General features: G+C 40.5%; 1 protein-coding gene across 8 annotated transcripts in view; it reads right to left on the bottom strand.

Annotated features, from left to right (window-relative positions):
- ARVCF (ARVCF delta catenin family member) overlaps window positions 1-26,120 on the bottom strand; it is a 278,579-nt gene that overhangs the window by 92,095 nt on the left and 160,364 nt on the right. For 7 of the 8 annotated variants that reach the window (XM_034068130.1, XM_034068129.1, XM_031047772.2 and 4 more), the window contains one exon: window positions 2,098-2,256. In XM_034068130.1, coding sequence (XP_033924021.1) covers window positions 2,098-2,223 — 126 coding nt within the window. In that variant the 5' untranslated portion in view covers window positions 2,224-2,256. Of the gene's footprint in view, window positions 1-2,097; window positions 2,257-10,600; window positions 10,630-26,120 lie in introns of those variants that run through there. The other variant, XM_031047773.2, reaches the window with a different exon arrangement.

A 26,120-nucleotide genomic window follows, 5' to 3' on the forward strand; every position in this document is an offset into this window, starting at 1 on the left:
GCAAGTTGAAGACCAGTGTAATTAAAAATAATTATAAAATCTGACCTCAAATTCACAGTTACGAGCTGTTAGATCTATGACAGATTATCACAGCAAGGAAAAGTCACAAAACTGTTTCAGAGACAACTACCACCTCAGTAAACTCACAGCAGCTCTTCTGACAGAGATAGGGCTACACCAACTAAATCTATGTTTTGACATTTCAGAATCAGTTCTGAACAACTGGATTTTTCTTCTTTTCTTTTAATTATTTTTTCAAGATATAGTCTTTTTAGCAATAAAACATGAGGAAACATCTCCAGACAGTAGGTGAGTTGAAGTCAGTGGCATTATTTGAATCAAATGCAGAGCAAGACAGCTATACACCCTTCCCCCTTTCTGTACATACCACTGCTTGAAATGAACTACAACAACAGAAGAAAGCTGTGCTCTTTGAAATGGAACAGTAGCTCTTGGGTTGCCATTTTTTTAGTGTTCTTTTCCAATATGCAGATACAATTCCTGTTTTGGAGCTGCAACTGTCCTTTTCTTGGGGAAGACAGAAAAATAGCAGCTACACCACACAGAGGTGAAAAATCGCACCTTTTAGGTTATGACAAACATGCATCTTTATCAGTGGCACAACTATTTCAGACAAACTATTTCATTTCCATGTGGCGCTGTTATCTAGGGACAACTGCTTGGCCTCCTCTCTATTTTTACAGTCACAGCTCCCGTTTTACTCACTTGCATAGTTGCACTTCCAGTCTCCTAAAACTTTGAGCTGCTATTAGTGCTCATAAAAATGTGTCCATCACCACTGTGATTTTATTGCTTCCTTCCTGTAAATAACAGCCATTGTTGTTGCCACTAGAAAGAAAACAGCATTTCTTTCAAGTAAGTCACAGACTAAATACATCAGATTTTTTTCAAGAGTTAATAAAAATGTGGGGGGGGAGGGGGTTTGTCTGATTTTTAAGACCTTCATCTTCTTCCAACAATGAGAAAACAGTCCAGTAATATTTATCTTGTAATTAATTGCAACAAATATAAAACCAGATACTCAGTTTATAGTACAGTGTGGAGGCCCACTGACCTCAGGAATTCAATGCCCATTTACTCCAAACTGAGGATCTGATGTTCTGAATACCTTAGATGACCACAATTCTGGAATGTCAGTAAAAATCAACACTGATTTCTGCAGGGTGTTTGGTGCCTTATCACACATAAAGCAGCTGGACAGTTTTTTTTTTTTTTTTTAAAATCAGTGCTGTTTAGAAGTTTTTAAAAAGGCAATCACCCTTCAACTTTCACAAGACCAAAATCTAACATGGGTTCCAGCTCAGCTTCCAAGACCCAAATTGATAAGGTGTATTAATGTTCCAGTGGTACTGGAAAGCATGCAACAAGTGCTCAACGAGGCTTCAAAATTATCTTAGAAAAGAGAAGAAAGAGACATCAGGAAACTCAGAATATATGTAACACTTGTAATCCAGCTGAACCTGAAGTACAGGTCATTTGAGAACACACCCAGCTTTTCCCATGCATCAGGAATAAAATGCCATTCAGAAGATCACTGCAGAATTTAAATGCTATAGTGTTATTTAAACAAGATATTTCTTGGTCTAAAGGAAAAAGGCATAATCACATATTGTTATTAGACATTGTTAACTAATTTGAAGACATATTTCCAAACACATTTTCCTTGGCTACAAATATAATTTACTCCAAGCCCTAACAACTTATCTAATACTTTTATCACTACATGTGTTTGCAGGGCAATGCTGTGAACTGTTTCAGTAAAATAAAATGAACCTTAAAAGAATAAACACTCTGGGAAGGAGTTCTAGTTTATTTGGTATTTTCTACTGTTCAGTTCACAGCTCAATCAACAGCTGTGGTAGCACAGCTGATAAGGAGCAAACCAGATGTAGAGGTGAAACTGAAGAAGCCCTGAACTCAGCTTTACTGGCAAACAGAACGTTCAGTATCACTGAGGATTACATCAGCTTGGTTGTCATCACTAAAGCTATTTAGTGATTTCTATTTTCCCTGCTATTTTCACTTTGTGATCAGATGATATTTTGCCGTTTTCCTCATTGGTTATTAACCTCTCACCTTGGTTTCAGTTCTTCTTGTAGTTCCATCTTCAGAAGTGACAATGGACACATGCGAAGTGGGAGTGCCTGGATCTTCCTCCACAGTAACTGTTTCTTCCACCATTTCTTGAGGCTCTTGCATCATTGCTATTGATGTCTGGTTACTGGGGCTTTGTTCCTATAGAAGCAGGTAAGAAATAAAAATTAATATTTAATTTCCACCATCATGGCATAACTATTCTATTCATTTCAGCTTTCTCAACTGAAAAACACACTCTACCCAGCAACTTGCAAGTAGAGAGTCAGAGAAAGAAGTACTTCCTGTCTCAAAAAAGCATGCTGCAAAACTATGCTGGTATGACTGGCCTCAGTTTAGCAAAAGGAAATCATGTGAAGCATCTGTCCAGGACTTCATCGTATTTATAGGCAACATATCATAGACTAACAGACACTACCTTATATTTAAACCTGCTTTCAGCTTTCCCTTCAATGCCCAGCATAGGAAGAACGTAATTTTTGTTTCTAAAAACATTCATTCAGTTCTGCAGTGAACAGGACTTTGCTTTCAGAGTAGTTAATCTTATGCAACATTAAAAGTTTCTTTACATTTGATAAAATACACTCAGTTGCAGACTGCAGAAGGCTATAAACCATCCAGACCTACTATTAAACTGACACCTTTGTCAAACTGACCAGAGCAATGATAATTAAAAAAAAAAAAAGGATAGCTAGAGACTAATAGCTGAATTATGTGAAATGCCTTCTGACACCTTCCCTTCACGAGGTCTGTAAGATCTCACTGGCTATATGCTTATTTAAAATTTATAACAGGTAGACAATATAAAGAAAGACTAAAAAGAAAGAAAGTAGATCAAAGGCTGGTTCTTGGAGGGATGGTGCCCAAAGAGACCCTTCTTCTTCCAGCCAGCACCAACGTCTGAACATTGCTTTTCCTCACACAATTGTGTGTCTCAGTGCAGAAATCAGAGAAGCTCCCTCTGGTAGATGAATGTATTTCAGAAGTTTCACAGCAAGTGGCCAATAAAGGACCAGCTTACATACTGAGTAATAAGACTTTTCCCCAGCATTATGAATCCTCAGCTACTTAAAAAGAAATGACAGGCTGTTCATGTCATTATAAGCCCTGAAGGTATGGGGCTACACACACCTCAAAGCCAAAGTAGGGCTTCTATTTGCACACCTTGTCAAATGGCACACTAAGAACACCCTTTATTAAGTGTACACACAAATATAAATGCACAAATACACACACAATGCCACATCTTCCCCCCCCCCCCAATATTATAAAAAAGAATGACAGAGCCCTAAATTACAAAGTGAACACACACTTTCTGTAAAGAAGACACTGTGGACAAGTTCAATTTACCTTTTCATATCATAGGAAAACAAAATGATTGGGGTGAAATTGTTGCCACACAGGTGTTGAATCTAACTATGTATAGGTTTAAGTATTCTTTACCTGTGAGCAGCTTCATCACCAGGGAACAAGGGGTAACAGGTTAAAACTTAAACAGGGGAGGTTTAGATTGGATATAAGGAAGAAATTCTTTACTGTTAGGGTGGTGAGGCACTGGACTGGGTTGCCCAGGGAAGCTGTGAATGCTCCATCCCTGGCTCAAGGCCAGGTTGGACAAAGCATTGTGTGGCATGCTTTAGTGTGAGGTGTCCCTGCCCACAGCAGGGGGGGTTGGAACTAAATGATCTTAAGGTCCTTTCCAGCCCTAACTATTCTATGATTCAAAAACATTTTATTTTGTAACATTTTATTTAGAAAAAATGCATTTCATCCCAAAGCTGAATGCTGGATTGCTCTGCCATGTTTTCCACAAGCCCTGAAGGACAGATTCCTTCCCAGTGACCTTATGCTGCTGGGCAGGAGCGGAGTACTCATTAAGCTCCACAATGTGGAGTGTGTCATTTAATTCATGTGTGATCTACAATTTCCTTTGAAACAAGCTGAGATGCCCCTGTTTAGTTTCCTTTATTTACAGCTGTATTCTGACATTCTGGAACTTAAACTTCAATAAAGAAGGCACTTTCATTTTCAGGTAAGGGCTAAATATTAACCGAGACTATGACAATAAGCCTCAATCATCTCAGTCAAAATGGAACATGGACAACCTTCAAAGACAACACATGCTGGACCACCAGAGGTGATACAAACAGGCACTACTTCAATTTCTACTGAAACCACAAAGTAACTCAGGCTACGGAATCAATCAATGAAAATAAGGCTTCTGAAATCCTAAAGGAAATCCTTCCTTCAGTGTGCAGTACTTAATCATTATGGCAAATAACTTCCGATACACACTGAATCCTTTATGGTAGTGTTCATATGTCACATTGTGTCTTCTGCCCACAACTTGAGAAGTGAAACTAGTTCCTGGGACAAATATGTTAGTCCCTTCACATTTTTCTTGAAGATACTGTATTTTGACTGTATATGACTCAGAGCTTCTATTTATCTTCATGCAACCCCAACCTCCCCAACAACAAAGAAACCAGTTACTTGTAGAGATTATTTTCCCCATCACACCTTGTCCCTGTAAACTTTCCTTTCATATCCAAGGCATGTAATGCCAAAATTGCTTCAAGGTGGGACCTTCTCACTCCTCCCATATATGTATGTATATACACACATATCTCATCCATCATCCTCATTTCCAGCTGCATCTTGCATGAATTTACATCTCTTCATTCCCCTCTAGATTCTTCAGCAGCAAAGTCTGCTTTGTGATAATAAACCTGAGGAGATGGAAGGTGGAAAGAAATATTTTTCTTTTTCTGGGGAGGATGGAGGGAGAAAGGGAGGAAAGCCTCCCTTTCTATTCAGATTGCCTGTGGGCAAAGGAAACCTTAGAAGACAAGCACTTAAACATGAGCAAATTGTAAACTAGAGCATATTGACTTTAATGAGCACTGTGCTAGATTTTATCCTCCGGGTGCTTCTAAAATGAAGATTCAGGCAGATACATATCTGCATTCCTGCAAGAGAAAGCTATTGTTAGCAAGAGACTGTCCTAAGCATCAGAAAGAATACAAGCTTGCAAAGTTCAAGGTAGATACTCCACCACCACCAACTAACCAGACTGCATCTTGCATCTTCCTTCTTATTATGTGAGCTACTGAGTGAGGAATGCAGTGAGCAAAGAGGACAGCATATTACCCAGTTTACTCCCTGAATTAGCTTAAGGACGTGGTGCTTTGATCTCCAAATCCAGTACTTTCTCCACATCCCTAACTTAAGAGTTGTCATGAGCTAACACTAATGTAGAAAAGATGCAAAGGTTTTGTTATCTGTTTTTAGTTCCTATCATTAAGGATTTTAGGTCATCACAAATTACAGAAAGTGGGACACATTGCACCTTTCAAGCACCTTCTCTGTGCTCAGCTTTTAAGTCAGTATTTAGGACGCTCTTTTGCTAAATACATCTCAGCATCTCAGATGCTGAACATTTGGCAGGTAAGCATAATTATTCAAAGTAAAACACAAGTTGCCATATAGAGCTGGGACATGATACCCTAATGAATAACCCTATACCAGCAGTTCCTTGCCTAACAGAGGTAAGTAATTCCACTTCAGAACACACATTCGTTTGCCTTGCTGGGGGTTTTCAAAGTAAAAGCAACTATACAATTCCTCTTTAGTTACCACACTGCACAAGACCATGTGGTCCTTCTACTGTCAAACAAGAGGGTGTTCCCCAGCACAAGAGGGATCTACCATGACACAACAATCACTGTTCATCATCTGAGCATCTGGGAAGACCAAATCTAAAGGGAGCTTCTTTCCATTCCTTTTCAATGGGAGATAGTCAGGATCCTTGAGCTCCTGCAGGCAGGCTCCCCACTCCTTCATGAGCTCTCCCTTTGAAACATTCAGGGCATAACAGCCAAACTAGAGAAATTGTGTCACAGAGAACATCAAGGGTCTGCAGCTCCCTGGGGAACATGGTGCTGAGGGGGGGTCCTTCGGATGGCCAGAAAGAGGCCTTGCTGTCTGGGACCCACTTCTAGAGCACGCAAGCCAAGGTGATCAGGGCAGACCTGAGATGGCAGCCAGGTCCAACCAGGAGGCAATCTCAGAGTGACAAGGAAGGCTCAAAGTCAACCTGGGAAGCAAATCTGCTTAGGTCAGGTTAGGATCAGGGAAGTCAGTCTGCAGGCTGGGGTCTGGATCAATGTAGCTTGGCTAGAGACTAGTACTCCAGTACAGCATATGTGTGGACTGAGGGCCAGGGCTGATCTTAAATAGAGCTCCCAGGTCTCTGGTCAGAAGGCCACTGAGGTCTGTTAGTGCCCTTAGGGCCTCACAGCCCTCCCAAAAGGGCAGCAGGAGTTCTCTTGGAATAAGCGCACACATTTCAAGTTGATAACTTTCCCCCCCCTCCTTTAATAAGCATTACCCATGAGGTCTCTTTCAAATAATAACCTTTGGCTCCTTCCAAAACACCATCAAATTACGAGAACAGATTCCAATACAGGTATTTCATAGTGTCAGTAGTCATGACTTTTCTCCCTGCTTTTATGAGTACCAAATGAATCTTATCCTGTTGATCTGTGCCTGCATCTCAAACATCGCTATTTAAAAACCAAAACAACAATTTATCCCCAGCCTGTAAAAGTTAAGTGCAAATGAAACAGCTACAAACCTTGTAAAATAAGCAAAAATAATAAAGTAACAGTAATTCTTGTTTTGTTAAAAAACAAGAGTGATACACCATTTAGGGCACATCTCCTAGGGCTTATTTTGCATTAGAAAACTACAGCTTCTATAATCATCACCATTTCAATTCCTAGAGTTGTATTTCCATCAAAGTAGCTATTTTATACCTTTTTAAATTAAAGAATAACCTCCCCCAGGAGGATCAGACATCCTGCTTTAAGACAGTAAACAAAGTTCTTTATTTTCTGTCTATGAAATAATTTAAAATAGTCTAGAAACAATATAAAATCAGAGGAGACTACCACTTCCACTAAAACAGTCCCTCTTCAAAGACACTAAAATCATGTACATCAAATCATCATTCTCCCAGAGTTACCCTTTGCTCAGTAGATTGCAATGCAGGCTATTCAATGTTACTGCTTACTCCAGGCTACTGTCAGATACCAAATTTGAAGGTTTTTGCAAAACACAAAGGCTGGATTCTATGCCAATGGACATATTTATCCTCAGCTGACCCCAGTGCAGACAAAGCTCAAGTGTATCAACTTCTGTGAAACATACAAGTCTAGATATAATTAATGGCACTGGACAACAATGTTAATTGAATTAGATGTGGAATCTCTCTCCTCCGCCTACTCTTTGTTTAAATTACTTATTAAGGCTTCAGCCTCTGAAAAGCATGAGATTATTTGCAAGTGCAAAGCAGGCAAACATTGTTTTTGTCAGAGTCAAATCTTGGGGCTGATGTTCCGTCCCCTGGTCTCCATCCAGCTCAGGTCTGCACTTCCAGTTCAGTCATATCCTCAAGCTATTACTTTACTTGCTGTAGGCATGTGGAGAAGTAAGAAAGATGAAAAAGGTAAGTCTTCCAAGAAAACACCTACAGTCTACATATAGAGATCTGCACCAGATTCTTATCCCAATAGGACATCAAAGAGGAACAAGTCACTAGTGAAATTTGTTGAACTTGGTGTATTTGCAGCAGCTCTTTCCCCAGTAAAAGATCCAGCTCCCCAGCATCTGAAGGCTCTCAAATCAAATCCATCTGCTATCACATCCTTCTGCCTTTTCAGCGCCCTCTTCTTTTACCACAGCCTGAAGTCACCTTTTGTGCTCTCTGCCTTGGATTTGTCCAGAGAACTTTCTGTGCACCTCACTAGCGCAACAGCTGGAATCTAAGCCATCATATGCACATCACTGAGCCTGTATCATCTGAAGGGCTGCTGTACAGGACATTGCCTGTTTTTAAATCATGCTTCAGGAACACAGAAACAGGTAAGCCCTTACAAGCAGCCTTACTTGCATTACTGCAAGTAGAAGGAAGAACATGGAGGCCTTACGTTCAAAGACTGCTGCACTCCTCAAGTTCGAAAGTGCAGCAAGGTCCTGGTCTTCTTCAGCACCAAGCACAGGTGGTGTCAGACCTACCAAACTTCATAACCAGAGGAACCACTGTGGCACAGCTGGGATTAAACACTGGCACAACCATGTAAAATGGCTCCAAAACAATTAAAGCCAAAGAGACCAGCCCATCCTGAAACCTAGGCAACACTGAAAGGAGTGTTTCTAAGACACAATGATTTTAAGATGGGAAATACATAAACACATACTTTGCTGTAGATAAACTGATTTCCTCTTAGTGAGCCTACTTCCCTCGCTAAACATTAGGTTAAACAAAATGTTTTTTTAAATATAAATGTATATTTATATGTATATATACAATGGATTCAGCTCACTTCAGTGTGAACCCAAACACATTAACCTATGACAAGCTTCTAGCTCTCTGTTGGAGCTCTCACACAAGCTCTACCCTAAGGCTGGTCAGTCCAGAACATAAGGGAAATGTTAGCTCTCAATGAAAGCAGGCAGTCCTGGCATGGGATACCAGAATGAACTCAGCCACACACCACAATGCACTAACTGTTTCTTGAACACTTACACACTTCCTTTGTCCTTTAGAAACACACACGACAAGCAACTAACAAATGATGCCAAGAGCTTTTAAAGCACCAAGGTTAAAAAGGAACATTTCAGCAACTGAAAAAAACCCTCAACTACAGAAGTTTTGAAAAGCCACAAAGAGCAGCTTTTTTTGCAAGCAGGCATGGTAATTCACCATCTGAAGGCATCACACCTTTGAGGGGGAGCAAGAGGCAGAGGTGAAGGAGAAGGAATCAAAACCCAGACAAGGCCTGTAGTAGTAATATTCATCTCTCAAGTACTGCAGGACATACTGGGGTTCTGTTCAGCCACGCGGTAACTGCCCGTCAACAGGGGAATCCACAGTGCTTGCCCAATGGTCAACAAAGAGGGTTTTTATGCTATTTTAAACAATCTGAAGTGTCTCAGTTAATGGAAGACCGGGCAATTGGCCCTCAACTATTTCTAATTGACTAGAATGATGGATGAAGCTAAAGGGAAAGCTGACCCACTGAACTTTTCCATACAAAGCTAGAAAACTGAAGGAGATTGTAAACAGTTTATAAGAATGAGAAGTGGGAGAGGCAGAATCCCAAAGGCTTTGCTCCTCTCAACCTGCTGCTGTTTCAGATGAAGGAAAACAAAGGACTTCAACTCAGACCAACAAAGAACAAAAAATACATGGGAAGGCCTGAACAAATAAGGTATTTTTCCCATGCTCTCCTCCCCTTTCTCCAGTAGCTACTTAGCTCTGCCATGCAAGCTGGTCCTTTGAGTCAGAAAGGGCAATTTGTCACTTTGACAAGGCATCTCTCAGGGCTCTGTATTGCCTTGCCCTGCTTTTCAGATTGACTGGGTGTTAACCAAAGATGCCAGGACATTACACCTCAGTCAACTTCAACAGTTGTGATAATACATACTTAAATCTGAGTAAGGACACGCATCTTCCAGGTAGGGAAATGGATGTATAATAGATTTGAATTCACAGCATCTTAGCACCTTCAGGCACCTTAGCAAGGTATCTAAATGTACAATAACTTAATTCTTCCTCTTTAGTCAAAAAGGATAGGAGTTTCATGAGACAGTTCAGATTCTGCACAGACTAAATCACTTCCCTGGACACATCCAACTCTTGCCACCGATTCTGCAGGGAAATAGCATCACCTCAAGATAGCACAAAAGCTGGGGGATGAACCTAGGCCTCAGGGCCCTGAGGTAAGAAGTCTGTGAGAGAACCTAGAACTGGAGCAGGGTATCACAATTCATCATTCAGTGTCTTAGTCACCAGCTGTTTTTCTCCCTTGGTGGTTAAGCAAGATCAAGTAGTAAAATAGAAACCCAAGCCATTATTTTTAATATTAAAATGATACAGGCAGAAGAGAAAGGATTCCTGGCACACACAGCATCAGGACTAACCCTGTTTCTCTTAGCTATCAAAAGCATGGCTAGTATTTATCTGGAAAGTTTGCCCGCTAGGAAACCATACTAAATGAGCAGGAAATGACTGTTTCTCACCAAGATTTGTACAGAGAGTTGACTGTGATTTGCCAAAACTACCTCCCAAAGGCAAAAACAATGCAAATCTGCATGCCTAATCTTTGACCAAACCCAGAACAGATCTGACTTATTTCCTCTCTGGACTCTTTCAGATGAACTAACCAAGGCTAAATAAGGGAGATTCATAGTGGGCTGAGGTTACATCATGGATTACAATTTTCCAGCAAGCTTTTTCCTTCATCTCCACCTGCTCCCTCTGCAGTGCTGGCAATTAAGGGTGGTGTGGGATGACTCATTTGTACGCTCCTTTCTGCAAGACAGACACATTCAGCTTTCAAATCTTCTTGGCCCCACAGGGTTTGGATCATAAATGAAACTGATGCATGTATTACTAGATATATCAAGCCCCCAAACTTACATGCACATAGGAGTCAGAAGCTAGGTCCTTCATCTAAAACAAAAAAAAGAGCCGTCAGTTTGGCAAGTTTCTTTGTGCAGTCCATGTGTCCCACACTCTCCCCCCAGCCACTTATACAAATGACTATACTGTGTTAAACCCAAACCTGCCAGATCCAGCCTGTCAGTTCTAGGCTAACACGTGCAACCCTACTTGTGCTGCTACAAAACTACCTTAAAGAATTGCTTTTTAACTTCAAGGCAGATGTAAACCATCTCTGCATACTTAGAACTATGACCAAGAGTAGAACACTATTTGGGTGTCCTAGCAGCCATATCAAATCAGTGTTAAATTAACTAATCTCCTCACCCACGCACAATCTTGCTTTTATATCTGAACTACACAACAAAAACACTTTTTGTAGCAAAATACGCCACCACAACACAAAAAGAAACAACAAAAAAAAATTTATAATCTCAAGGGAAACAGAACAAATGCATCACTGATGAATTTTTAAGCCTTCATTCCAAGAAAGCTGTTTCTTAAATAAATTATTTCTCAATCTAGGGAATACAAAGTGATTGACAATAAATCTAACCACCCATCTCATGAGGAATGTGCTTGTCAATGTCGCTCGCTATTAAGCACCAAAGCAGGTTTGCCTGGCATCAAAAAAGCAAGACTGCTTCAGTCCAAATGGCTCCTCAGGAGATCACCCATGTTAAATCACATTCTACTTTTCCATCTGCATTTTGCTCCCTTCCCTCCCATGCAATCTCCACACCAGGAGCCACCATCTAAACAACATGTAGCAGGAAATGTATGAGCAGCTTTTAACAGAGGCCTGGCTCTTAGTATTATGTAAGCCCAGAGACCAAAAATGTGACAGCAGGAAAGAAACTGTGCGGGAGGTCTTTGGATGACTGCAAGACCATTTGAACACCAAAAGGCACAAAGAAGCCAACAAAGTCAGAGGCCACTTCATTTGCTGTAAATCTTCCAGATGGAAGAGATTCCAGTAGAAAGACAATTTTCTCAAGCGCAATGCAGTTACCATGTTATTTCTACTACTCAAGAGACTTCACAAATGGCTCTTTTTCCCCAGTAGTCTGTTTACTTCACACGTTCTCTGTTTATTTCCTGAGACTGAGCTTACAACACCTACTTGTACATGGACAGTCCTCACACAGACTTGATAGACAGCAGGTACACTTGCTAAGCCAGCATCAAACTAGCAATAAACAGTAGAAAGATAAGGGTTAAAAAAAAAAAAAGGAAAGAGAACACTTTCGTGTTCTTTTTGTTGTAAAATGCTGAGTAATAACATTTCATCTTCTTTATTTAGCATCTGCATGGTCACTACCATGGAACAACTGTTCAGCTCGCCTAACCACAGCTGTGGAAGGATGTGGATACACTGCAGTGGGCTCAGAGCACAGAAAACAAAAACAGACAAGGATAAGGATCAGAAAGGTCTCTTATCCAGCCCTAAGGCCCAAGCTATTAAGAGAAGGTCAAGGGGTGATTTGATTACAAATCAAGTGCTTAAAGGTGTAAAAGAAAGCTGTGAGAAAACCCTCTGGCCTCACAGATGAAGATTTAATTAGTTCCAATGTCAGAAAGCTGAGGGCTGACATGACACACACACACACATTTTAGTTTAACTTTAATCAAGTATCAATTGTGAGTGGTGCAAGTAAGAAAAACTTACATGCTAAAATTTTGCTGACCCCTTAACAAGTGGGACCTGGTTTTGTTGTTTTGATTTTTTGTTTGTTTGTTTTTGAGAAACATGTTTCTATTTAATCAGAAACCTTAAAACAGAGATGTGCTTGTGTGCATGCACACAACTACTCTTACTTGACTACTTCACTACCCCAAGGATGTTTCAGTCTACGAACAAATAATTTAAAATTTGTGAAGGGTTCCCCCCAGCAAATTATACTTCAATATAATAAAGAGATTTTTGCCAGCCAGGGTTGGCAAAATGAAAGTTGGCTAATGAAAGTTCCCTGCTCAGCACTGGTTTTGGCTTAAGGAGTCCCCTCTCCTCCCACCAGTGAGCAATGGCGAATCCCCTTCTCTACTGTGCCAGCAGTATTTTAAGTAAAGCCATTTATCCAGGCACTATCACCTAGAAAATTTATGGAAAACCACTGGATCCATTCAGTGTATAATAAGAATGCTAAATATCAACAGTCAGGTTAGCAAGGACTGCTATTACAGCATGATGAGCATGAATCTCAGAACGGAAAATTCATTTAAGCTAAGGTGGAAGTTGCTTGCCCAGAGGTAAATATCTTCACTAGTAAAATAAAATAGCTCTCAATTTCTCAGTTAAATGTGTCTGGTTGTTTTTCATTTTACATCAGCTCTGGCTAAGTGCTTGCTGAAAATACCCATCTTACTGTGACCATTCCTATTGGCACTGCGTATGCAGTCAGCACTTCTGCATTAAAACATCTGAATTGTAAAATCCAATTGCACTTGTCAACCAACCAATTATTTACATTGTATTTTTTTTTATTATTATTTCTGATGTGCTTTTGTTTGGCACTTCATAATGGAATTCAAATACGATAAAGATTAAGACAAGACACAGGCCTAGAGCCAGCAATCTAAGTCACTTACAAACAGGTTCTCAGAGGGCTTTTCAGAGAGCCATTTCTCAATTAAACACACAGAGATAACAACAAGAGATCATACAGGGTGAAATTAAGGACTTGGTATTAATGAGCATCAGTCAGAAAACTAGCTTCATGCTCTGAATGCTGTACTTCCCTACAGCTGGCAAGACAAGCTGCAAGATTGCTGTTTCAACTCAGGGATAGGACAGCTGTGTTTTACTCCCTTTCCTTGTTGTGGTTTTCTGCCAGAAAAGGGAATCTTTAATTTTTCAAGAAGAGCCCTGCCAAGCTGAGGCTGAAAATAGGAAATGGTGTGTCAGTAAGCCTCTAGCCAGCTTACTTACACCTTTACCAGAACTCTTCAAAGTCCCTAATTCCCTACATGCACACTGACAACAGTGACCACCTTGCTTTCATGCAAACCAGCCTCCTGTGCTAGACTTCCTTTGCTATGTGCAGGATATACCATTCTCATCTGTTCTAGCAGAATATGTGGCAACCAGGGACCTAGCCTTCTCTCCTTCATATTAAAGGAACGGCCTCCATAAGACCCACTTCCACTACTGAAATTTTGGCAGAAATAAACTGCTGCTTACCATGAAGCTCCCTAAGTGCATTAGAGGAACAAAGTTCTCTTTAAAGCATTAGCAGCCCTTGTACCATCTATACACACACAGCTGTCTTTCTCAAGAGTTCAAATTAAGCTGCTTTATTTTAATTCCAACTCCTCAAAAAGAATCAACAGCCAGTCATCCCACCTTCTTTTGAACAGTTGGACAGACTCAATCAGTACAAACTTAGCAGCAGCAAGATTTATACCCTGAGCACAGCACTGGAAGCATCCTCAGAAACACAGACTAGCAGGGTTAACTTTTCTTTGGGTTTCAGCTTTTGGGTTCACCCTGTTGCTGTCCCTTCCCAGAGAACCCAGCAGCACAAAAATATCTGCAAAAAGGTGCTGCTCAGCCCATGAGTCAGGTTTGCTGCTCAGGACTAACCCATCATTCATGATATTCTTAATAACAGAAATCTGTAACACCCCAAAGCTCTACTTGTTAGATCAGAGTACAACAGTTACCACTAGATAAAATGTAAGCATGGAAGATAATCAGTTTGGCATAAAGTTGGAAAAGCAATGCTGGAAGCCAGGAGCACAACAGGAAAAGATGGTCAGAAGAGAAATGCATTATAAAATGCATGAACTCTATCCAGGGAGGGGAAAGACAAAACAATAAAGCATGGCAGGGAAAGGGGATGGGGAGTTAAAAATACGAAAAGACAGAATCCATAAAGGGGAAGAGTAAGTGTGGTAGGAAAAGGGAAGGAGGGGGGAAGTACAAAAGAAATATTTCATCCTGTTAACACTGCTTTAATTCACCGTATAAATCTTTTGATGGATAGTAGCTCTCTCCACACATGGCAGTATATCAAGATTCTTTTTTAAGGCTTTCCAAACAATACAATGTCATTCTTTAGCTTTTTATGTGCTTTGCCTAGACTATGTTTTTGTGGATAAGCTCTTGTTAGCTCCGTATCTTGTACTAGTACTTACTGATAGGGAAGAGATTCTAAAATGTAAGAAACCTGAACACAAGCCCAGCATTTGATTTTAAACAAGTGAACACTCACAATGTCTTGCTTGTGACCTAGTGATACTTCTATGTATCTTCAGGATGAACTGATTTTTCCTGAACTGCTCCATAGTAGCGCATGAGCAACTCATTTAGGAAAGAACAGGAAGGGTTTTTTTGAGACCTTCCCCAAGAGCACAACTCCAGATGTATCACGACCCATATCCCACAGCACGAATTCACGTGCCAGCCACACCACATCCAGCCTCCCAGCACCTGACACATGAGCTGCAGATTGGGGAGTAGTGCCCTGAGCCACAAATCTGGGGAAGTGCAGGAACAACACAAGGACGGAGCCAAATTAATAAATCTTGCTTACAAGGGATGAGAGTTCGCATGTCAGGAAGAGCAAATGTACCAATCTAGCTATCTGGGTGGAAGACAAAGATATCCATCTAAACAGCAAATTCTGTCAAACACCAGTGAACGCTTCACACGCCACAGGCAGAAAACTAGCCTGATTCTACACTTAATTCAATTATCCATGTCAACAGTGGCCAAACACACCAGTATTTACAGCTTCCCTCATTTATCAGTTCACACATGCAGAAATTAAATCAATTTCTGAATAAGGAATCATCAGCAACTCTGATCACTCAAAAAAAAAAAACCAACCAGGGAAATATTTTGCCAAGCAGTTTAAAGTGAGCACAGCTCCATTCAGAAAATTAAATGAAACCTAAGAATAACTGTAGCATTCACTTAAGAAAAGCCAACAAACATAACAGGCTCTTAGTATACATCTAAAATGTGTTTGGAAACCCAGAAAAGATACCGCATAATGTGCTCTGTATAACCTCAGCAGTAGACATTACAGCTATTCTTAATCCTAGCTTTGTAAACCTCGTAGACTTAATCCATTGTGCTTCTGGATCTGTAATATTTTGCAAAGCACTGCAGTTTGCTGGCTTATAAAGACACTCCACCAGCTTGCTGGGTAAAAACATTTCTGCTGACTTCATGTATCATTTCAGTTGCACTCATCAGGGATTAATAATTTCCCTTCCTAAGGATACAGGCTGCAAGTACTAAGTAGAAAAGGCTATACATGTGTCTGAAAATGACTGGGAACATTTTGATAGGTGATATTAGACTATACCACTTCAGACATTAAATTCTACTAATGAAAGAGATGGTCCTTCACAAAAAAACTGAAAAGTACATGACCAACCCAGAAGTGACTGAATACTGCACAGCACTACTTAAAGCACCAAATAATGTTCTGAAATAACAGAACAATTCCTTATTTATTGACTATTCACTTTTTATATGTGTTTTCAGAGTTTTCCTTGAGAAAGGGAAACAGAGCACTCAGCAGCTGTTCTATTATACTAACTTATACATGACCAGAGATTTAATAGAAGATTCTTTATTCTCAACTAATCCATTTAAAAAATCTGAAAATTTCTGACAAGCTGCTGAAGTAAGTCCTTCTCTAACCCAGATACTGCTGCTCTTTAGAAGACATTTAAACTCTACTTTCTCCAACCCGTTGTAAGCAGTTGTGATTGTATCAAAGCGGCACAACTCTGAAGGTATACTCTGCTGGGGAAGGCAAAACACAAAGCTACTACGGGGGAACAGACCTCCTCATACAGTATTTGTGTCCATCCTCCATTCATTCTGCCAGTCATTTACAAAAGAGGAAAATAGTCAAATTCACTATTAATTTTATCTGCAAGAGAAGGTCAAGCTGTCTCATCATCATGATGTATTGAAAATCCCCAAAGAAAGGCTGACAGCAAAAGCCATATAAATACATATGGTGAAGAAGCACTGAAGAGGCACTTCACTGTTTCTTCTGTGAGGTTCAATTAGAATATTTAAATCACAAATCTTTTGGAATTTTTACTGCTTTTTAAAAGATATAATTAATAAAATGGGCTTTGTCATCATAAATGCATTTTATATCCATAACTTCTCCAAGAGGAAGCAAGATCAGATAAAAGCCTCTGTATTCTCTGCAGACTTTCATGATGAAATTTCTCCTTTTTCACAGATGCACACATATCACAAGAAATAAGATCATTTTTTAATGGAGAGTACTTCATGGAATAAGAATCCAAAAATAATGGGAAGCTAAGTTAAGCATTTCTGGTTCAGTCCTCTACCAATAAAGTCACATTTCAGCACACTGCCAACTCTGAAGCACCGCCACATTTTGCTATGAAGGTGATTTTCTATCACAGGTTATTTGCATTCCAATAACAGGCTTCTATCTTTATACTCAGCAGGAAGTAAAGCAAATATCAATACAAATCCACATAATTAGTCTAATGGAATTTTACACAGCTTAAAAAAAAAAAAAGCCCTTCAGAACAAATCACTGAGTGAATTGCTTCAAGAACATTACCTTCACACCTGCAGCAACACCACAGCAGAAGAAATCACCAGTGAAATTCACTGCTTCTAGAACTAAGCACCATTATGCAGTTTCAGCACTCAAGGAAGTTCAAATGGTCAGTAGCAAAGTTTTTTTTTTTTTTAAGCCATTTCTATCTTGTTATAACTAAAAAAGTTTCAGAAGGGATCTAATTTATTGTCAGGACCAGGTAGCGAGATTTTAAGATGTTGACTGTCAACCACCATACAACACAAGCAGTAGAGTTCACTGTTCTCTCTCTTAGAGCTATATGATTTTGATGACAGACCAGTGGCCTTCTTTAAAAAAAAAAAAAAGATAAATTGAATGGAGGCTTGTAATTCAGCTGAATTGCTCTGCACTATTAACTATCCAGCCTACAGTGCTCAAGTCGGTGCAGTACCACATACAGATGCAAATGAAGGTGTTTCATAGTAAGAGGAAAGCACTGACAATACACCAGTCCTTCATGCAGCAGCCCCTTATTGCAAGTGTACATATATGCTTCAATACATAAACCAGCTATATTCAGAGCCAGTTATTCCACATGCACACCCCCAATGAAGCGTGCTCAAAACAAAGACCACAGACTGCCAGGAGCTGGCTGGACTCAGCTGAGCAGATCACAGGGCAATGGTGAAAACCGGCATGTGTTGATAGCAGTTATATGCAAAAACACTGGTGGCTGAGAAACAGCTTAAGCATTAACTGCAGTCTGCTCTTCTGAAAGCCTGGCAACAGCAGTCTAGAGGAAGGAGCCCCAAGCCTATCCAGAGAAATAACAAGTGACAATTCAGGAAAGCATGTGCACTGTCTGTTCATGCATGCATGTAGTCTTGGGCCAAACAGTGGATGTGCTAAGAGGTTTTCCCCAGAGGAAAAGTGTTTATTAATTAATATCTACTGAATTAATTGGTTCCCCATAATCTCTGCTGTGCTTCTAAGACTGCAGCTCTTACCAATACTTCTGAAAGGTGTCAGGTGTGGTGATTGCCCAAGAAGTTTATCAGGACACCTCAGCCAATCAAAAAACAATAATCCGTGTTTTAATTTTTAATAAATTCAAAGTGTGTCCATCTATGTAGAAATTACAGGAAATACATTTTAAATCTCTAACCCATAATCACTTAAAAAAAAACAAACCAACACATACTCTTCAGACACAAGTGTGGCATACAGCAGAAAAATAGAAGGAAGATGATGATCAGAGGCCATCAGCTCATCTACTGGCCCATTATCTGCAGTAACTTAGGTGCTCCTTTCACAATTACTGTTATACTCCTTACACCAAGGTTGGCTACTATTCCTAGTAGCTGGTGACCACTACTACCAAACTAATCTTTAAATCCACCATCTTCTCTCCTCCTACTCCCTTTCATCAATGCAGGAGAAGTATTTTTGGATTCTGACTACATCTGGCACAACTCTGTAGAGTGACCTCATTTTTCCAATGTTATCAATCTCACTGAGAGATTTTAATCATCACACGTCAGTGTCAGCTGGCTGGGTCTGCAACTCTGATCATTCCTGATATGAGGAGTCATCCTTCACCAGCCTGTCTGTGTAAACCCATGCTGTAGCAGTAGGATGAAGAGCAGTCTTACCCACAACCATCCCCTTGTGAACATGTGCTAGCACAGGTTATGCATTCTCATCCATGAGGAAAAATTACTCACCAACTCTTCCTCCACTGCAATGCCATCTCTCCAACATCTCCCAGATGCTCCAACATGGCACACAGGGCATGAAATCTCTTTGGCAGACTAATGGAGGATGAGCGGCCATCATGGCAGGCTCTCTAGCAGATTCAAAGGTAGTCCAGGTCTCCTTCAGCATTTCTTTATGTGTACAATACCCACTTAGTCCAATTCAGAAACTTGAACATCAATAACTATACCACACTCAGTGGTAAATTCAGACTCCTGCAACAGCACCTATGAGGCAGGCGAAGATGCCTGCCCCAGTTCCCTTCACCCATGAGGCAAACAAAGATGGCTGCCCCAGCTCCCTTCACCCATGAGGCAAACAAAGATGGCTGCCCCAGTTCCCTTCACCCATGAGGCAAACAAAGATGGCTGCCCCAGCTCCCTTCACCCATGAGGCAAACAAAGATGGCTGCCCCAGCTCCCTTCACCCATGAGGCAAACAAAGATGGCTGCCCCAGCTCCCTTTCAGAAATACTCTAAAAATCAACATCTATTGTAGAAAAGCTCTGGTGCAACTAAATTAAAATGCTGTTCGAAGTTTTACTACCAATACAACACCACATTGCCTGCTGCAAGCTGAACAAGCCCAAGGACTGGTCCTTTGACCACTGTTTAAACAGAAACTGTTCCAGCAGCCCCAGAAAGGTCTCAGGGGCAGTCATAACATCACACTCAAGACCTCAAGGAAATGAAGCTGAAAACAGCCTAGCTGTAGAACTTGAACAAGACAGTTCCGCTGCAGGAAATGGCTGAAGCACACCACAAAAGAAACATTTATCAATATACACAGGTGTGACTGTAATGTGTCCAAAACTAGCTTCCTACGGAGGATGATGCCACAAGGGCAGGCTGGTAGGAAACAGAAGGGGCTGTAGAGGCTTACAATGACATTCCTAATTCAGAGGCTTAGCTAATAATAATTTCTTTACAAGTACATAATAACTAGAACAAAAACAAAAGCTGCCTTCACAGAACAATATTTGGTGTGAAGCAGGCTGCAAATGAGAGTCAGCAGGACCTGAACTATCTGACTGACAAACATATCCTCATTTTATACTGGGCATGTGACAAGCAAGATGAAGTGACCCATATAAAAGTGATCCATATAAAAGATTAGTGCACAATGCAGGGGTTAGGAACACAGCAAATGAAAAAGGTGGGAAGACTCCTTCTGTAAAGGACAGTTGTTACTGAAAAACCTGCAACATGCCACATGGAGCTAGCTAAAGCACTTCATCTTTCTGAGATATAGCAAATCTCTCTTAAAGCTACGAACCGCTCCTCTTTAATTCAGACTATCTGCCCCATCCAATCATTAAATCCTTTCACATTTCATCCAGGAGGAGGTAATTTCTCTTCAAGATGCTAGTAAAAACCAAACAACAACAAAAATGATAAATGTTCAGTTTCCAACCACTCTGATAAAGTATAAGCCTACACAAAGGATTTGAAGAGGCTGTAACCACAGTACCCACAACATCGTGTCACTATAACCCCTGTAAACACCCTTGTGTACAGACTGAACTGCTCCTAGAGGCACCTATTTGCTCTTCAAGGATTCAGGCTTGAGGGGATCTTTTCCATGCACTTGTTTTGGTTCATTACCCTGCATGCAGATACAGAAGACTTCATAACACATTTGCCATCCACCTGAAAGACATTAATGAATAATTTCCAAGCAACTCAAATACAGACAGCTCCTGGGATTTCCTGCTTCTCTACTGCTTGCTTTGAAAAGCAGAAACATCATGTAAAATTCAACTAGAGATATTAAGAAATTGCAGTATTTTTCAGTCTCAGCACAAAAGCTGGGGTGTCCAAGGTTTTAATAAAACATCCCATGGATTAGGAGAAATTATTTTGAGCATGTGAAGTGCAAGCCAGATCAAATGTTGTCTTCTGTCATAAAAGGTAACAATTATACAGTGGACTACGTTGAAAACATTATTTAACTGGATTTTATGTAAATCAGACTAAGTGAAAAGATGTGAAGATGTGATTGGTACTGCCAGCTTCAGCCCTAGAAGCACAGACACTGAGATCCACTCTGAAGGAAGCTCTGCATGCAGAGACAATTCATCTGGTGGTGAAAGACTCACATCCACCACTGACTCCCCGCCCAGCCCTTTGAAAGATGTCATATTCGTTCTCTCATGTCTGCAGTGCAGCTCAGGGGAACAGTTAAACACAGCCCAAAAGGCAACTGACAACAGCAGCAACACGCTCTCACTTCATTAAGCACCAGTTCAGACCCTTACAGACAGCTCTTGCTCTAGAGGTATGTCAGAGGAGCTAACTCAAGGAGGCCACAAGAAGCTAATGCATCTCAACTGCCACAACATGAAAGCATCTGACAAAGGGAGTGGGGGAAATACCAATTAGGGACTGGTGAAAAGGGAAAAAAGCCACAGCTACATTTTAATGTATCTATAAATCCATGGTCTGTGTAGTCAGTGGAACTAAGCCATTTGATTTAGTTTCACTTCACCCATCAGTCTCCTGAAAAGGAAAATACTGCTCAGGCTTTTTCAGGCAGAGTTAAAAGGAACTTCCTTCAAAGATCTCCCCAGACCAAAAGTGCCAGTGACTTCTTGCATGAGATATAAATATACCGAAAACTCTCACAAAGTTTCTGACTCCAACTTTTGTTTCATAGTTCAGGCTGTCAGATGAATTCTCAATGTCTTTTGTAGTTGTACACTACCTGGAGGCTGACTACAGGAAAGATACAGCTACAGTTTCTCAGTGTAACTCCCAAAGCAAATACTTTGTCCTGAAGGAAAAACAATGCTCTTTTGAAATAAAATTAAACCCTTGGTAAAGCAGAGCAATTACTTTAGTGTGAAGTCACTTTCAAGAATAACAAAATCCATGGAAGGACAACTGTAATATAGAAAATTCATACTGCAACAGACTACAGAGACCTGCATAGCTATCCTAATGTGTCTGTCCAAATTCATAGGATTTGTTCCTTAATAATCTTTGACAATTTCATATACAGAACAACATATCAAAGTACAAAGAGGAAAAAACAAATCAAGAAGCAGCTTTATACAATGTGCTTAAATTCTTTGTTTACTGTCCCGAAATCTGCCTCCTGATGGAGCGATCCACAATGACAAACGGCAAAAGTGTTTTTCTCATCCAGTTACCATTCTGGATCTCTGAGACGTTCTGGGAACAGCAGGAAGTAACAGTCTTCACAAAAATAGCTGGATGACCAGAGAATGTAAAGTACCAATGGCTGGACTGTTTTAGTGAGGAAAGGCCAGATGAACACTCACACCTACCATACAAAATAAGACTGGGAAATGAAATTGCCTTGAGCGATCTGATTTATCGTTGCTGAAAAACAATTCACAGCTAGGGATTTACTGATAACCTTCTCTCAGGATAGGCTTTGGATGGCAGCTGCATTTTGTCTCTGATAACACCTTTTGAAAACCAAACCACACAGAGTATATACAATGGCATCCATACACTGTACTGTTCTGGGCAGTCAACTTCCTGAGTCTTCTTCCCTTTGCTCTTTAAAGAAGGAAAAAATGAGGGAAAAGATCTCATCTGTGACATACCTTAAAAGTATCAGAAACTTGGTCAGCTTTCGCAGTAATCTGAATCTCTCCTCTGAATCCCCTTGCATTTTCTCACAAAATACATGAGTCTTGCCCAGATATGCTGCTGTATTGCAACAGATAAACAGAAAACCTGCAGAATTGAGGTCAGGGGTTTACATCACTGGTAACTGCTATTCTTTTTCGCTGGGAGAGGCAGTGGGCTACATGTGGTGTGTGTAAAAGAATGAAAGCTAAGGCAAATAGCTTGCAAGTCTTGTTAAATTATCTGTACTGAGTAAGAAGCATAAAAGCCATAAAACATATAAAGAGACTATTAGATTAGGTTAAGCCAGCCTATACTGATCAGGAAGAGACATGAGAATATTGCCAGAAGAGCCAGAAACATCTCCAGCTTAGGATCCAGTCACCAGGTGTGAAGTATTTGGAGTCTTACAATTGATCAGAAGTTACAAGAAGAGCCCATGAGCATTCTAGAGCAAGCAACTCTGCTGAGTGACAGCTCAGGCCTAAAAACCAGTTGAGGGAAAAGCAAGGGCAACTCAGTGAACAGCAAAAACGCAGACCAACTTGTGTGTGTATTCTAATAGTACCTGGCATACTGTGTTACAGACATTACCTAATTAGTAAGTCATACATCAACACTTGACGAACTGATAATCTCTACTACCGTATCAAAGAGCCTGAGAATTTTCTGACATTTTAAGAGAACCAAGAAAGTATTTTCAGAAGTTGCGTGTCAGTCTCTGATGTTCTCCCTCTAAAGGAAGCAAACCACTGTGCTGGCTTTCCAGTGAAAGCCACACTGTTTCTGTTCGTGTTTATTCAAACACAAAAAAATCCTTCTTGCTAGGGTGCAGCTAATGGTAGAATGAACTACCTCATTGATCTAAATAAAGTCAGCTCTAAAACTTGCAATAACCATTTAAGTGCCTACTTTGTTAATTATTTCGCTGTTTAACTAATTCATTATGAGCATCTAAATAATAAGCTTATTCAGCATAAGCTGAGATCAGAGACATTGAAGACACCCACTCAGACTACCTAACCTTCTGCTCTTTTAATTCTGGCCCCAGCAGCTTTATTTGGTTTCTAGTCCCCTTGAGACTGTTCAATTATTCCACAGCTCAATACAGCACAGCTTTGTGAAAGCTTCTTCCATCTCTATAGCCTTTGTGTGGATTTCTGGGATGGTTACCTCCAATTTTCCCATTTGGTTTCAGGAAAAAAGGTCACCTTCCCGCATCAACAAGGACAACATTCCCCAATGCAGAAACCATGTAAATGCTGTGTTATTCATCCACCTTCCTGTTTCCTACCTGTTGCTTCTGAAGTCATTTTGCATACAGCTGCAACACAACAAATGTTCATCTGAAAATCGGGATTTCTATAAGTACATAGCAGAGCTCACTTGGGAAACAAGGGCAACACACCTTCGAGAGGGCATGAGGAATTGCATCTGTACCTCCCACATGCCCTCAATTCTATCCTCCATCCACACCCTTTAAAAAAGGCACAGTACTTGTGATTTCTTTAGGAAAGATACAAAGTGCATTTCACCCTTCTATGCTTCATTTCAGCTTGGCATTTATAAAGCTCAGAAGGTAATTACACTTTTCCTGGCAATTTTAACATATGATTAAGTGCACCTCAAATAGGGGATCTTTCACCTTTCTAGGAGATGGTAATTGAAGTTAGTACAAGTACTGGCCTAAGAGGGTCTATTAGCAGTTCAAACACTGTTCTCGCCCACTCCTGAAGAATGATCTAATCTTCAGGCAGAGTGCAATAGCTGGAGCCTTAGAGAAAGACAGAAACAGCAGTAACTATGAGCCCTTTACTGGGTGGACAAGCCCATTACAACTTCACTCCAAGTGTCAAAACACAATGGAACAAATCAAAACAGAGACACAGCCATGCCCAAGTTCCTACTAAGGGAGTGGTGTTTTCCTCAAGCATTCCCGAACAGTGGCCAGTGTGGGTGGGTCTGGGGAGTCAAAGCCTTCAGTACAAACTGTTTATTTAAATAACTCCTTTTAATTGCCCTTCCTTGCACTGCAGTTCTTAGCCACTGAATCACTTGTGCTCTGAGAAGGGGTGAAAATGTACCACTATGACTGCAATCATAGCACAGTAACTCACACCAATCTATTTCTGAAATAAAAGTTTCTTAACTGACAATGAAATCACTAAAAAGCAGTGAAACTGATTTTCCATTTAGCAATAGTATACAGCTGCCAAATGGGTTACTCTGGGTTGACTGTTACAAATGGGTTGACTGTTTACTGAGCACCTCAACTGATGCAGATCATAACTTCCAGCAGGCACTAGGGATGCTAACCTGCAGATTTAACACAGGAGACAACCTGGTATAGTAATATTGCCACAAAGATATAATTGTACAAAGTATGCAAGCTTTATATTAAACCGTATGCTCTTAGAAACGACAGTAATTTGGGTGTGAGGGAGCAAACCCACCTAAATCTAGTCAAATACTGTTAAGACAACCAGGGCAAATTTACACAGCACGCCAAATATCAATTAAAAATGTTAAACGCAAGCTAACCATCTCGGTCTGTAAATTTTTGCCTCCTAGCTGCTGTGTAGACACATTATTTAGAGCAGCTGTGGTATTAAAAACCAGCTCTTATGCACACACACAATTCTATCCAGATCTCTGACCTTGCAGTGAAGGACTTAGCGTATGTTTAGGCCAGCCGAACCTACTTGACTAGTGTCCCAGATTTAGCACCAAGAGGAAGATTCATCTCCAGCAGAACTCTATTAAATGAATGTGGCTTCAAGTTGAGAGCCAAGTCTGGCTCATGCAGCCAATGCACAATTAAGTACCAGGCAAGCAAAATGTTGGAAGATAAATTTCTCAATTGAACATTATAAACCAGGATAAATAAAACACGGCAACAAGGGGCATCTCTGAATTACAACTCCATCTGAGTCAGCCCATAGATTCTCAGCTATTTCACAAAACTGAGAAAAAAAAATGAAATCAATTCCTAGCTGCAGATGGGCAGCTGCACACTGAATGCTACACCAGCAGCAGTGGTTACAGTCAAGCTCTTCTCTATTGACCCACTCCTGTAAACTCAGGAACCATTCTTACCTTTCCAAACCTATTTTTTCACAAGTTTGTGGGATTTACCTTCAGTTTATTTCTTAACACCTAATTTAAAAGACCTTTCCAGCAACCTCAAACAGCCCAACTCAGGCCAATACCACAGCAGCTACCCTAAAATGAAAAGCCCAACCTGAATACGAAGCTTAGAGATGCAAGACACCTTTCCTCAGGAAACCTCATTAAGCTATCACCCATACTGGTGTGTCTCAGGCACAGCTCTGCTAAATCCACGTCATCACAACAGCACAAATGAAGGAACATGACTTTATCCTAGCAGAAGTAACATCAGAAGAACACAAAAGCCAGAGGAAAAACACCAACCCCAAATCCAACTGGAAGCTTCTGTGCTTTTTTTTCTTTACTGCTACACTACTCTCCCCCACCTCTGAAGTGGTTCAGGAACTCACACAAGCACATTCAAACACACGTATTTGAAAAGACAGAAGCATACAACAGAGTTTATCCTGGAGGCACAAAACAGAACTGGGTCAGAAAATTGGGTAA

The sequence above is a fragment of the Melopsittacus undulatus genome, chromosome 12, assembly GCF_012275295.1.
Source record: "Melopsittacus undulatus isolate bMelUnd1 chromosome 12, bMelUnd1.mat.Z, whole genome shotgun sequence".
NCBI lineage: Eukaryota > Metazoa > Chordata > Aves > Psittaciformes > Psittaculidae > Melopsittacus > Melopsittacus undulatus.